The following is an 11389-nucleotide window of genomic DNA, read 5'->3' as shown; positions in this document are numbered from 1 at the left end:
GTTTTTGGCTTGAGCAGGAGGGTGAATAGAATACAGTTTAGTGAGTAAAGGAACACTGGAAAAGATCCAAAGTTTGTTTGAGAAATCAAGAGGTCTATAGGGAATATTTGTAGATGAAATTATGTGACTATGATTATTTCAAAATAATCCAGAGGTCTGTAAATATTAAAAAAGGTTGAACACTGCTAATTGTTGAGACGGGGTGATGTGCACATGCAGGTTTATTATACTATTCTCCTTCTGCATTTAAAGCTGTTCTATAATAATATTAATATTTTAATAAACTTTTTAAAGAATACATATGGTTAGACACATTACATTTGAGAGGCCCACCAGACTTCATGTGGAGCTGTTAGTTAGATATATATGAACTGGAGTTCAGCAAAGAAATCAAGACTAAAAATTGTGGGCACTATCGGCATATTTAAAACCATGGGACAGGATGAGAATACCTATGGAGTGAATAAAAATAAATAGGCCCAGCACTAAGAAACTGAACTTGCCAACCTTTAGAGATGAGAAAAATCTTGAAAGGCATTTATGCCAGGATTTCCAATGCATAGGAAGTCACTAAAAAATACATAACTTTGAATCAGTAATTCCATCTCTAGGAATGCGTAAGAAATGAACAGGACTAGTGTATACAGACTATGGAAAATATTTATTATAAATGCTCAGTAGGAAAGAGGAAGGGGGTGGCATGGCGAAATAACCTGAAAGTCAAACAGTGGGCTAGCTTGATACATTATAGTACATTCAATGGAATATTGTGCTGCAATTAAGAATGGTGTAGGTATATTCTCAAAATTTATTGAGAAAAGCAGATCAAATAGAGCTTTCTAGTTTGTTTTATACTTATTTGTTACATTATAATGTAAATGTTTTGCACTAATCATTCCATCAATAACCTAAAATAGTAAATGTTATTATATTTGGTGGTAAAATTATGTAATTTTTCCCCACTTCATTTATCTGTTTTTGTAATTTTTCTCTACAAAAATATACAAGGTTAATTTTTAAATAAGGCTCATTAAGGAATATAAAGTACAAACGACCTTAAATAGGAACCTGATTTGAATTAATCAAAAATTATATTGATACCATAACATCTGACTAAAATAACTATTATTTTAAAATAAATATACCATAAGAAATAATTTCAATACTATATAGTTTATTTAAATTAAGATACATAACAATATTACACTGTTAGATATATATGAACTGGAGTTCAGCAAAGAAATCAAGGCTAAAAATTGTGGGCATTATCGGCATATTTAAAGCCGTGGGACAGGATGAGAATACCTATGGAGTGAATAAAAATAAATATGCCCAGCACTAAGAAACTGAACTCGCCAGCCTTTAGAGATGAGAAAAATCTTGAAAGGCATTTGTTGCACTGTTTAGGTAACATTTCTAATTACTTGCAAATGACCTACACACAGTTTCTCAGCTACCAAATTCCAAGTATTTCAATGGTGTCATATTTTTCAAAACGCATAAGCTATATCCTACAATTTGGCATATAAATTCAAACACAATATATACTCTACACACTGACTTTAAATAACCTAAGGATAAGTGACTTTATTAAAAGTCAAAGCAATATATTTCTCTGTAATAAAAGTTACAATACACATGCCATTTTGAGATTAACTGTATCTAGGAAAATTACTCTATGAATATCATTTATACTGGAGTACAAATTCACATAAAATACTTTCTTTAAAACATGCTCTATTTTAGAAAAAAAGTTAAATGTGGGCCAAGGACTTTTAAAATCTCAAGAGATTTGTTTTAATCAAACTGATCTAATTCTAAGTTTTTAGACTATTAAGTGTCATTCCACTTCCTCTTATTTAGCTAATGACATCACTGACAAGGTCTTATTCATGAGCTTTACCTTAAAATTTAAATTTAAATTTGTTTGCAACATTTCACATTTAAAAGAATTCAGCCTTCAGTTTAAAACTGTAACAATTCTGCTTTTTTCTTACAATGTTTTTATTAGATAGAAACTGTTATGGCTTCAGAAAATCCTGTTTAGGTCAATACTCTGACTCTAAAAGCTTCTACATGTATTTCATTAATATCTGAGTCAAACTTCTAGATTTCATTAGGGATATTAAATAAATACCTTTAAACTGCTTATTTCATCTTGGTTATAAAAATCATCAAATACTACATTGCTAAAAGAACTTTTTCTTTCTTGGCTTTGGGCCATTCAGTGTCTTTTCTCTCTCAAAAGTGAAAATTATTGCTTTCTTATATCTAATATTGTTCAAGCATAGATTTTAATAGATTAAAATTGTTTTAATACTTTATCATTACCACCTATTAGAAGTCAGCCAAAATAGATGCTTTCCTCACTAGAAAAACAAGCTTTAAACCAAATATTGATTTTCCTCCTGTAACTCACATTTGTCTATTGAATCAGTTACCCAACCTTCTTGAAGAATTTTAAACTTTCTCTTAAGAGTTCTTCGAAAAGCTTTAAAATCTGCAACACGACTATGATCCTCCCCAATGATTACATGAGACACTCCCTCAGCTAAACAAGAAACTACTTTTGCTCCATGAAATCGAAGCTCTAAGGCTGTAATAGCTAATCTTGTGCCCTCGATTTTAGTATTCAAGTTATTAATAACAGTATACAAGTCCAAGTAAATGGTGTGGCGTCGAAACATACTGATGGGAAAGCAGTCCCAGGAATATCGATATTCTAAATCAGCAATCACAGAAGCCATTTCTTTAGGAGTCTGTTCACTAGAATTTTTAATTCCCGAGAACACCTCCTTCAGTTGATTCAAATCTGTATCAACAAAATAACTATCACCATAACGATCATATTCACGAGCAAAATGTTGTTTTGTTGATGGGCACATATGAATCATAAAGCGAGGCTGCCATGGCACACAGCTTTTGGTCTTAAAACATTCTAATAGCCACTCAGGTTTGACAACATCATGTTTATTTGAAGATATTATGTTCTTCACTCGTATGTTCTCAGACCCTGCAATAACACAGTATGTGTCTGGGCCTGGATTTTGTACTATATAACCACCAAATTCTGCAATTCTATTCTCCAGATCATGCTTTGGATGGCTGTTTAGTCCACTCATAACACAAAACTCCACATCTTCAAATATATTGGAAACTTTGTTTACTTTAGAAAGGTTAGGTGCTTTTAAGTGCTCGATAATTCCAATAACTTTCTTACTCTTTGGGGCAGCTTTCCGCTTTTTTACTTGTGGTTCATCATCACCAACACAAAGGTGTTTAGATGCAAGCTTTCCAGACGCTTTCCCTCGAAGTTGTTCTAAGTCATCCAGAGTCATGCATTCATGCCACTCTTTGTCTTCTCTTATCTTTTCAATTCGTGGAAAACGCAAAGTGCAGCCAGTTTTATACATGTCACTGGGAACAATCTCCGTTGCTTTAATCTGAACAATGACAGAATTACAAGGCTCAATGTACACTTCTGGCTTCTCTGTTCCACATAAAATGCTACTTGGTGGAGCTTTTTTATGAAAAGGCTTCCAATGTTTAGCCAGTTTCAAACCCAGATCATACAGTTCTTTCATGGTGTAACCTGAGCCAACACGAGAGAGAGTATGAAATATGGATGGTTTTTCACCAGAAGGGGGCTTCTCTGCAACAGCACACAAAAAATGAGACATCATTCCACCCCGTGAACCTTTACCCCAATAGCCCCCGACAATTATGATGTCCAGTTCATCCATCAGTCCATTTACATACTCTGGTTTAATTTTAAACCATCCTTCACCTCTTTTGTCTGGCTTATAAATGGATAGCGGTTGTTTTATCATGATTCCCTCTTCTCTTTTATCTATTGCTTCATTCAGAGCATCAATTACTTCTTTATTAGTATGAGCTTGTGTTTTTTGCACTATTTCTATTCTACCTGGTATTGGTGTAAAAATACTAGTAAGAATTTCATGCCTCTTTCTCAGGGTTTCATGTCCTAGCTTTTTATTATTGACCATCAATACATCAAAAACACAGTAACAAGTTTGCAGATCAGAATCTTCTACCATTCTTTTAATATCAAATTTATTCCCCTTCTGCATAAAAGTTTGTGTACTAGGATTGTAGGCCATCATCTCACCATCAAGGATACAAATTTGTATATCTGTTTTGAATGCATTATGAATGAATGGTGTAAGAGAACCTTCCTGTGGAGAAGCACCAAACTGTTCTGTATATTTAAATCCATTTCGGGAGAAGTATGCATATACATCCCCATCTTTGTGCATTTGCATACGCTCACCGTCTAGCTTGGTTTCAATGTAGAAACTATGGTTTTTCATGTCCTTCTCAATTCGCTCAATATCTGCTATTGCAGCTAGCATTGGTTTAAAGGGAGAGAATAAAGTGATAGAAATATCACTGAGTCCTACTGAAGGATCATGTAGTTGCCTACAGACTTTTTCCAGATCTGTGGTGACATTATGCAACTCAGCAGCATCATCATGAAAAACAGAAAATATAGTTTGCTGACTAATACCTAGCTTTAAATCCTTCACAATCATCCGTATAAGCCACTTTTGTTCAAGTGCTGAACTCTGACTTATAAGCTGAAGAAGATTCTTCTTTATTAGGTCCTTTCTTTTAGCAGAATTATTGCTGGCAATTGAATCTAAAATGTCATTTACTTGCTGTATGGTTAAACGTCCTTTCTGTAAACATCTTGGTTTCAAAACAAAGTATGCAATCATTGCAAAGTCTCCAGCATCTCCACGAGTTCCAGTAGGTGTTCTGTAATTTAAAAGTTTAAGAGCATCTTTTCCTTCTCTAGGTAAACTGAGCAATTCAATATAAAGCTTAGCAAGCATAGTTTCTTTGATGCCATAGGCCATTCTCTCTCTTTCTAGCTGAGGAAGAATAAGTCTCATTGCTGGATAAAAAGAGTCTGTGACATCTTTCTGGTTCTTATGAAGGGCATCATGGAATTTTCTCCAAGAATCTAAGAATTCCCTGAAGTGTCTTGTTTTATCTGCACGTCCTTTACTCATCTGTATTCGTTCTAAAGTTGAACATAGATCTGCAAAAGGAACGTGAGATGCAACAGTTTCTGAAGTTTGTGAGGTAGCCATAGAAGCAATGGGTGAATCCTCTGGTTCAGCTAATAAAACAGAAAGAGAATAACTTTGAGTAAAAGATAAAATTCAACTAAATATTTAATATAAAGATCTTACATAGAATACCTGGTTCATAATGCTTGCTAACTGAAAACAGATCAGCACCATAAATGCTACAAATAATGTCTCTTTTCAATCTCTACATTTAATAATAATCAACAATTTTATCATAATTATATTTAGTATTTATTATCCAAAGTATCAATACTCCCATTCCCTGTATTTATAATACTAAAATCAATCATTTTAATTTTCTCCCTAAATTGCAGCTTCTATTGAAATGAACTATTTCATTCCTTATTTAGCACATAATGCAAAAGATGATTGCTAATAATAACAAATAAGGCTCAATTCAGTGTATTTCTGAAGTTCTTATATTTCTCCTCTCTTTCTGTCACCATACTAGAAACAAAATTCTTAAAACAGATGTTTTCAACAAATCATTAGCTCACTGAATTGAAATTTAGCTTTGTAGGAAGTTTGAACTCCTACATAGATAGGACCCTTCAACATAAATACATAAATAAATTAAATAAATAAAAATAGGTATCTCCTTCTTTCAGATAAACAAAGCCTACATCTATGTTTGCATCCACATCTTCACTGCTAGCTATGCCAATCACTCCAGAATTCAAAACTCACCTCAAAATACCCTCCCCATGGAATCCTCACTTGACCAGTCTCTTTTAACTCTGTATTTTAACATAGTTACTTACAGTTTTAAAAATTTAAATTCATTAGCACACTTTTTTGTTTATATTCCCTGCCAGTTATCCATCTACCTCCCCAATTCACCCAACCATTCACTGACTGAACATGAACCAGGCACTGTGGTGTGGGCAAATACAGTATAGAATTGCCTTAAGAGAGCATGCACCCCATAAAGAAAAAGGGACATAATGGGAACTAATTATAAAATGCTAAGTGCTTTAACAAAAATAAAAACAGCAAAGTGTCACGACACAGAGCTTTTCACTGAAGTATCTTCTAAAGTCAGAGAGGAAATAACAGGTACCTTGCTGTGCTAAGGTCTAGAATATTTCTTAAAGCAGTCATCCCAAGTGTGATTTTTTTTTTGACATTTTAAATACACATGTAAGTTCTAACAGAATCTATAAGGTATCAGGGCTATTTTAATACAGTTTAATCTATATAACACTCATTTTTCAAAGAGACTTCAAGTAAAAATGTGTGCTCCAGGAATACAGACTCTTGTTTTTATCTAGTGGTTTCAGACACCTCCTGGCACATTCCATGTAGCCCAGAGAGCCCAGAGCAGGGTCACAGGGAATGGGGTGAACTGCTATAGTGCAGAGACCACAAAATTCCACACTCCTGCAAACAAAAACCACCATATACATTATCAGTACAAGGCTACATTATCTAGCTCAAGATAACTACTGTACCACATTAACTAAACTGTCAGTCTCTAGAAGTCAGAAATCATGTTGCAATTTGTGCCACTAATGATTGGCAAGACACAGGTTTGTTTGTTGGATGAATTACTCAATAACTAGAGTTACGTTCCTGGGAAACCACACTAGGGAATGCCAGGAGACAGACAGACAGACAGACAGACACACACACACACACACACACACACACACACAGGGCTGTGGTACTCAGGTTAAAAACATTCAACAGCTATTATTGCACTGGGAAAGGTTCAAAATAGCCATTTATTGGCCTATAGGGAAAAAAAGCTACGTTTTGTAGTCTAATTCCTGACAAAGAAAATCCCACTTTTACTGAGGTAGTTAGATCAAGAAATAAACTCATGAGACTACAGTCTTAAGACTTTTATCTTTGAATATAGTAACTGCTTCCTCTCACTGTGTCTCATTTGCATAACTGAATGCACCACCTGGTTATGTATGTTAACTGTCCTACTCTGAAAACATGCTCCCTCAAGGCAGTATATTTTGGTATATGATGTTATTTTTATAATTTATATAATGTATGTTAACATTAAGTATGTAAAGAAATACTTCTTTAAGTGTTCAAGTATATATATACAGTTTCCAATCTATCTGTAGATTTTATATGGTCTCAAAGTCATTTTCCCTCAACAAGTTTCAGCCAAAGACTCAAATTATTTTATACTAATGTTGAAATCTAGTTATGAGTATAGATACACATGCATGTAAGACTGCTATGTAGATGACAAGGTTTCAAACATTAGTATAAAATGAATAGACAAATATTTTTACTTATTTAAATTGTATTTTGATACAATATTAGGATTTCCACTGCTTTTTACATGCTCTCTAATTTTATTTTCTGGATTCTGGGGTTACTTTAGCTTAAGTTTTCAATTGGTGAAAAAATAAAACAAGATATGTGGTTGGGGCTCAGGCTCTGGAGTCCAATAAATCTGAATTCAACTGTGGACTCTAACACTTAGTGGCTGTGTGATACGGCCAACTACTTAATTTCTCTAGGATTCAGTTTCATGAAGTGTAAAATGGGGTTAATAACTGCAGAAATCAGGATGACAATGACATCAGATAATTTACTTAAGGTGCTTAACACAGTATCTACCATTTAGTAAGTCCCTGGTCAATTTCAGTACTATGATGTTTGCTGATCCAAGCAACACTTAAAATAAAAGTATTATAAGTATTACAAAATACTAAGCAGGTAAGAAGTGGGGCACTTCACTTTTTGATAACAATAAGCAAAGATTTCAAGAGAATGAATATATAGCAATTAGTATAACGACTTATCATCCATTCAGCTGCTGCCTCTATGGTCCAGAAGTGACACAACAGAACACACCAGCAAAGCTTGTGAATATGGAAGATGATTCCATGCTATTTTACTGGAGAGAAAGTGACTCGCACAATTCAAGTTACTTCGTGCAGCCCTGGACAAGACGACGTGTTTCCCAACGAGACAAAGGGTTTAAAGGAACCTACCTCCCGCAGCACTGTGTGATGACATGGGGAGAATCTCAGCAGAAAGAAATCAGCGGTAAGAAAAAGCCAGAAGCCCGTGGGAGCCAGTAAGCTCATGAAAGACTAAGTGTAAGAAGAGAAACAAGGTCATTCCCTCCAAGCCGACAGCCTCTCCCTCCAACTCCGCCGACACACGGCCGCCCCGCTCCTCCGCCCCCAACGAAACCTCCGGCGGACCGCGGACCGCGGGGAATCCCCGGCCCTGGACACATCCGTGGCTCTCTGAGCGCGAGGGTCCCCACTTGGGGGCGGGGTGGCCTCGGAGTCCGAGTGTACGCGGTTAAAGCCACCGGCAGGGTTCCGGGGAGACGAGCGCGGGGGAAGCCCGAGCCCTCCCGCCCCGCGCCCGGGGCGGGGCCAGTCCAGGCGCCGGGCCGCCGAGCCGGCGTCCAGGGGGCGCGGTCCCCAAAGCGGCCGTGCCTCCCACCTGCGGGTCCAGGCGGCGGTTGAACGGAAAAGCTTTGGTCCAGATAGAAGAAAAACGAGCGTTCAAGCCTGTGCCGGACCGAGGGGACGCGAGACGGCCCCCTCCTGCTCTGGTCACCGCTGCCCAGCCTCCGCCTGACCGGACTTCACCTCTGGTTCGCTCCGTGGACTCCGAGGCCCCTCCCTGACCCGCCGGCCCACGAAACTCCTACCTGACGCGAAGCCTCAGGCGCCGCCACCAAACCTGAAGCAGGAACCCCCAAAGCCAGTCCTGCCAGCCGCTCCCCGCGCGGGCCCCGTCACCTCCAGCTGAGGAGGCCGGCGCGGCGGGGGAATGGTGTGCGCAGGCGCAGTGGCTCCCGCAGGCTGCGCGAGCCATGACGTCACAGGACTGCTGGTGGCAGGCTGGAGACTGGGGAAGGGTAGTGGGACCACCACCTACCACCTTGCAGGGCTGCGGGGGACCTGGAATCCGCGGTAGCAGTGTGACCACAAACACAGCTCCCAACAGCCTCCCAAAGCAGCAGGTGCTTTTTGCAAGAGGTTGACCCATGAGAGTTGATTTCGTAGCTGAGCAAGACCCAAGAACATTTCGTGCACTGGCTCCTGTCTTAGACAATGAAGCCCTCTCTCCGCTTGGCCTGCTGGGTAGTGACAGCCTCTCGGTTCTGTTACCTGTCTGTAAACAGGGGTACCAGTTCTCATCTCACTGGTTGGTTATGAACGAGTGGGTTGAAGAGGGCATCTTCCCTCCCAAAATGTCTGTTGTTATTAAAGTAGAAAAATGGGCTTTTGCAATATTGTCTAAGGCTGTCCGTTCCTATTTGTTTTTCATCATGGCACAACTTTGATGTGAGTTCTTGAGACGGGCTAGCAAGCCAGGACAATCAGAACAGAAAACCTGAGACAGACAGCTTAAAAAGCAGTATGCAGACATATAGTAAATCCTATCTTCCCCAAACCAAGGGCACTAAAGAGTTAATGGTTTGCCAAGGACATGGATAATGGTGGGGAGAGGGACTGGGGAGGGGGAAGGAATGGGGTGGAACGGGTCATTGGGGAGAAAAAGGGACATCTGTATTATTTTAAACAATAATAAAATTTAAAAATAAAAAAATAAAAAATAAATTAATTAATTAAAAAAAAAAAGAGTTAATGGTTTGCACTTCTCTCCAACCAGAGGGTAAATAGCTTAAGTCACTCTACTCCCCTAGACAGCAGAAATCCAATTACTGCCATTTGCCAACCACACTCAAGGACAGATGAAATTAAGGAAATAAATCTCATTTTGGCATATCAGCATAAAACTAATGAATATTCTGTTGAGATCCTTCCCTAAACTCCCAGCCTTTAAGTCAAAGGTCCCAGCTAGCACTCTCCCTCCCAGTAGTACATTGCCTTTCACCTCTCTCTCCCTCTTTTCTCCCACAAGGAAGCATCTCCTAAACTCTAAGAGACCCCACCAGGCTTGCAACCAGGGCAGCAATGGACAGCTGCAGTTCATTCTGGGCAAAACCCATGAACCTGCCCCCAGAGCCCCTTTCTCTGACTTCTTAGCGAACCGAAACAGCTCAGCACAGGCTCATTTCTCCACCCAGACCTAGGCCTTTCCTTATATCAAGTCCCCAGCTTTAATAAACGTCCTCTAAAATCCACCTGGACTCCTGAAATGTTTCCTGCATGAAGTCAAGAACCCACACATTACTGGCCAGCCCTAGGGAGACCTGCTAAGGACGAGGTCTCCTTTCTGGTAACATTCTTGTCTCTCAATACAGAAATACTACATAACTCATAATAATACATAATATATAATTCATAATACAGACATAAACAGCTGCATACCCAGAAACCAACTATGGACTATTCTAGTATCCGTTCAAGGATTCAAAATAAAGCTATTAGCAAACTTTTATTGAACACCTACTATGACACAGTAAGTGCCCTAGGTATGAAGGATTGAAAGATGAAAACAAACCCAATCCTTATGTTTCAGCAGCTGTTGATTTCTACTGACATTTTATTATTTTAGCCTTTCCCATGCTTGGTTCAAAGAGAATCAAGGGTTTTTCATTAAGCAGCTTATAGCATTGCTGTGGTTATTAGTTTATTTATGTAAGCAGTCTACCTCAGTGTCTGGCACTTATTAGGTGCTCAACAACAGGGGGTGTTTATCAAGAGCCTGGCTTTCACTTGCAGCTCTTGATCTGGTAGCAGAACTCAACAAATTCTGTATATATAAAACAGTGTACCCAGAATAGGGAATGGCCAAATGACAGGGGACAGGCATCTGTAAATAAACAATCCAGTGCAATTAAGTGCCCAGGGAGGTGGACGGTGGAGCTAATAAAGCTCCACCTTCAGGGGGACAACTGCATGGCCACTTCCAAGGAGATGAGAGTGGCCCCAGCAATGTTCTCTTGGTCTTGTACTTTAGTAATTTGCAAATGTAAGTCTGCATTCTTTTTCTTTAAAAGGGCCCCCTAATTCTTGCAAGGTTCAGGCTTCAAAAATCTGAATCTGACCCTGATGGTCCACTCTGACAGAGGTAGGAGAGGGCTGGGTTGAGAGAAAACAAAAAGAGAAAAAACTCACTTCTACACTCCAAACAACCCTATAAGGCAGGCACTTTCTTCTGTAAAAACTGAGTCCAGCAGAGAGATCTGGTGGGCTTCGAGCTCTCACCCCACAGGGAAGCCGAGCGGAGGGCTCCTAGTGCCCCGGGGCGGGGAGGCGGCGAGCCCACCGCTATGCCGACGGGCCCCTCGGAATCACCCGAATGCCTGCAGCCAGGCGTCGACCTATCTTGTCCGTCCGGGCCACCGTCTCCCGGACTCCCCCGGCCTC

General features: G+C 39.2%; 1 protein-coding gene across 4 annotated transcripts; it reads right to left on the bottom strand.

Moving 5' to 3' along the window:
• Window positions 1–649: 649 nt before the first annotated feature.
• On the bottom strand, window positions 650–11237 carry LIG4 (DNA ligase 4). Of its 4 annotated transcripts, XM_081127998.1 has the most exons (4): window positions 11138–11237; window positions 8988–9224; window positions 8081–8182; window positions 650–5146 (listed from the first exon to the last, which is right to left on the bottom strand). In XM_081127998.1, the coding sequence occupies exons 3-4, from the start codon at window positions 8103–8105 to the stop codon at window positions 2385–2387; spliced, it is 2787 nt and encodes a 928-aa protein (XP_080984124.1). In that variant the 5' UTR covers window positions 8106–8182; window positions 8988–9224; window positions 11138–11237; the 3' UTR covers window positions 650–2384. The 4 variants fall into 4 exon arrangements, with proteins under 4 accessions (XP_080984124.1, XP_080984123.1, XP_080984126.1 ...); XM_081127997.1 differs by lacking the exons at window positions 8988–9224; window positions 11138–11237 and adding an exon at window positions 8758–8955; XM_081128000.1 differs by lacking the exons at window positions 8081–8182; window positions 8988–9224 and having other exon boundaries at window positions 11138–11233.
• Between the last annotated feature and the right edge of the window lie 152 nt (window positions 11238–11389).

This window comes from Miniopterus schreibersii, assembly GCF_964146895.1.
Source record: "Miniopterus schreibersii genome assembly, chromosome: 2".
In the NCBI taxonomy this organism is placed as follows: domain Eukaryota; kingdom Metazoa; phylum Chordata; class Mammalia; order Chiroptera; family Miniopteridae; genus Miniopterus; species Miniopterus schreibersii.
This window is presented reverse-complemented; position numbering and strand designations above follow the sequence as displayed.

Excerpts from the sequence above, each read along its gene's own strand:
- LIG4 (XM_081127998.1), bottom strand. The coding sequence starts at position 8,105 with ATGTCATCACACAGTGCTGCGGGAG. Across the intron at positions 5,147-8,080 it reads ATCACACAGTGCTGCGGGAG|CTGAACCAGAGGATTCACCC; the intron begins GTAGGTTCCTTT and ends CTGTTTTATTAG.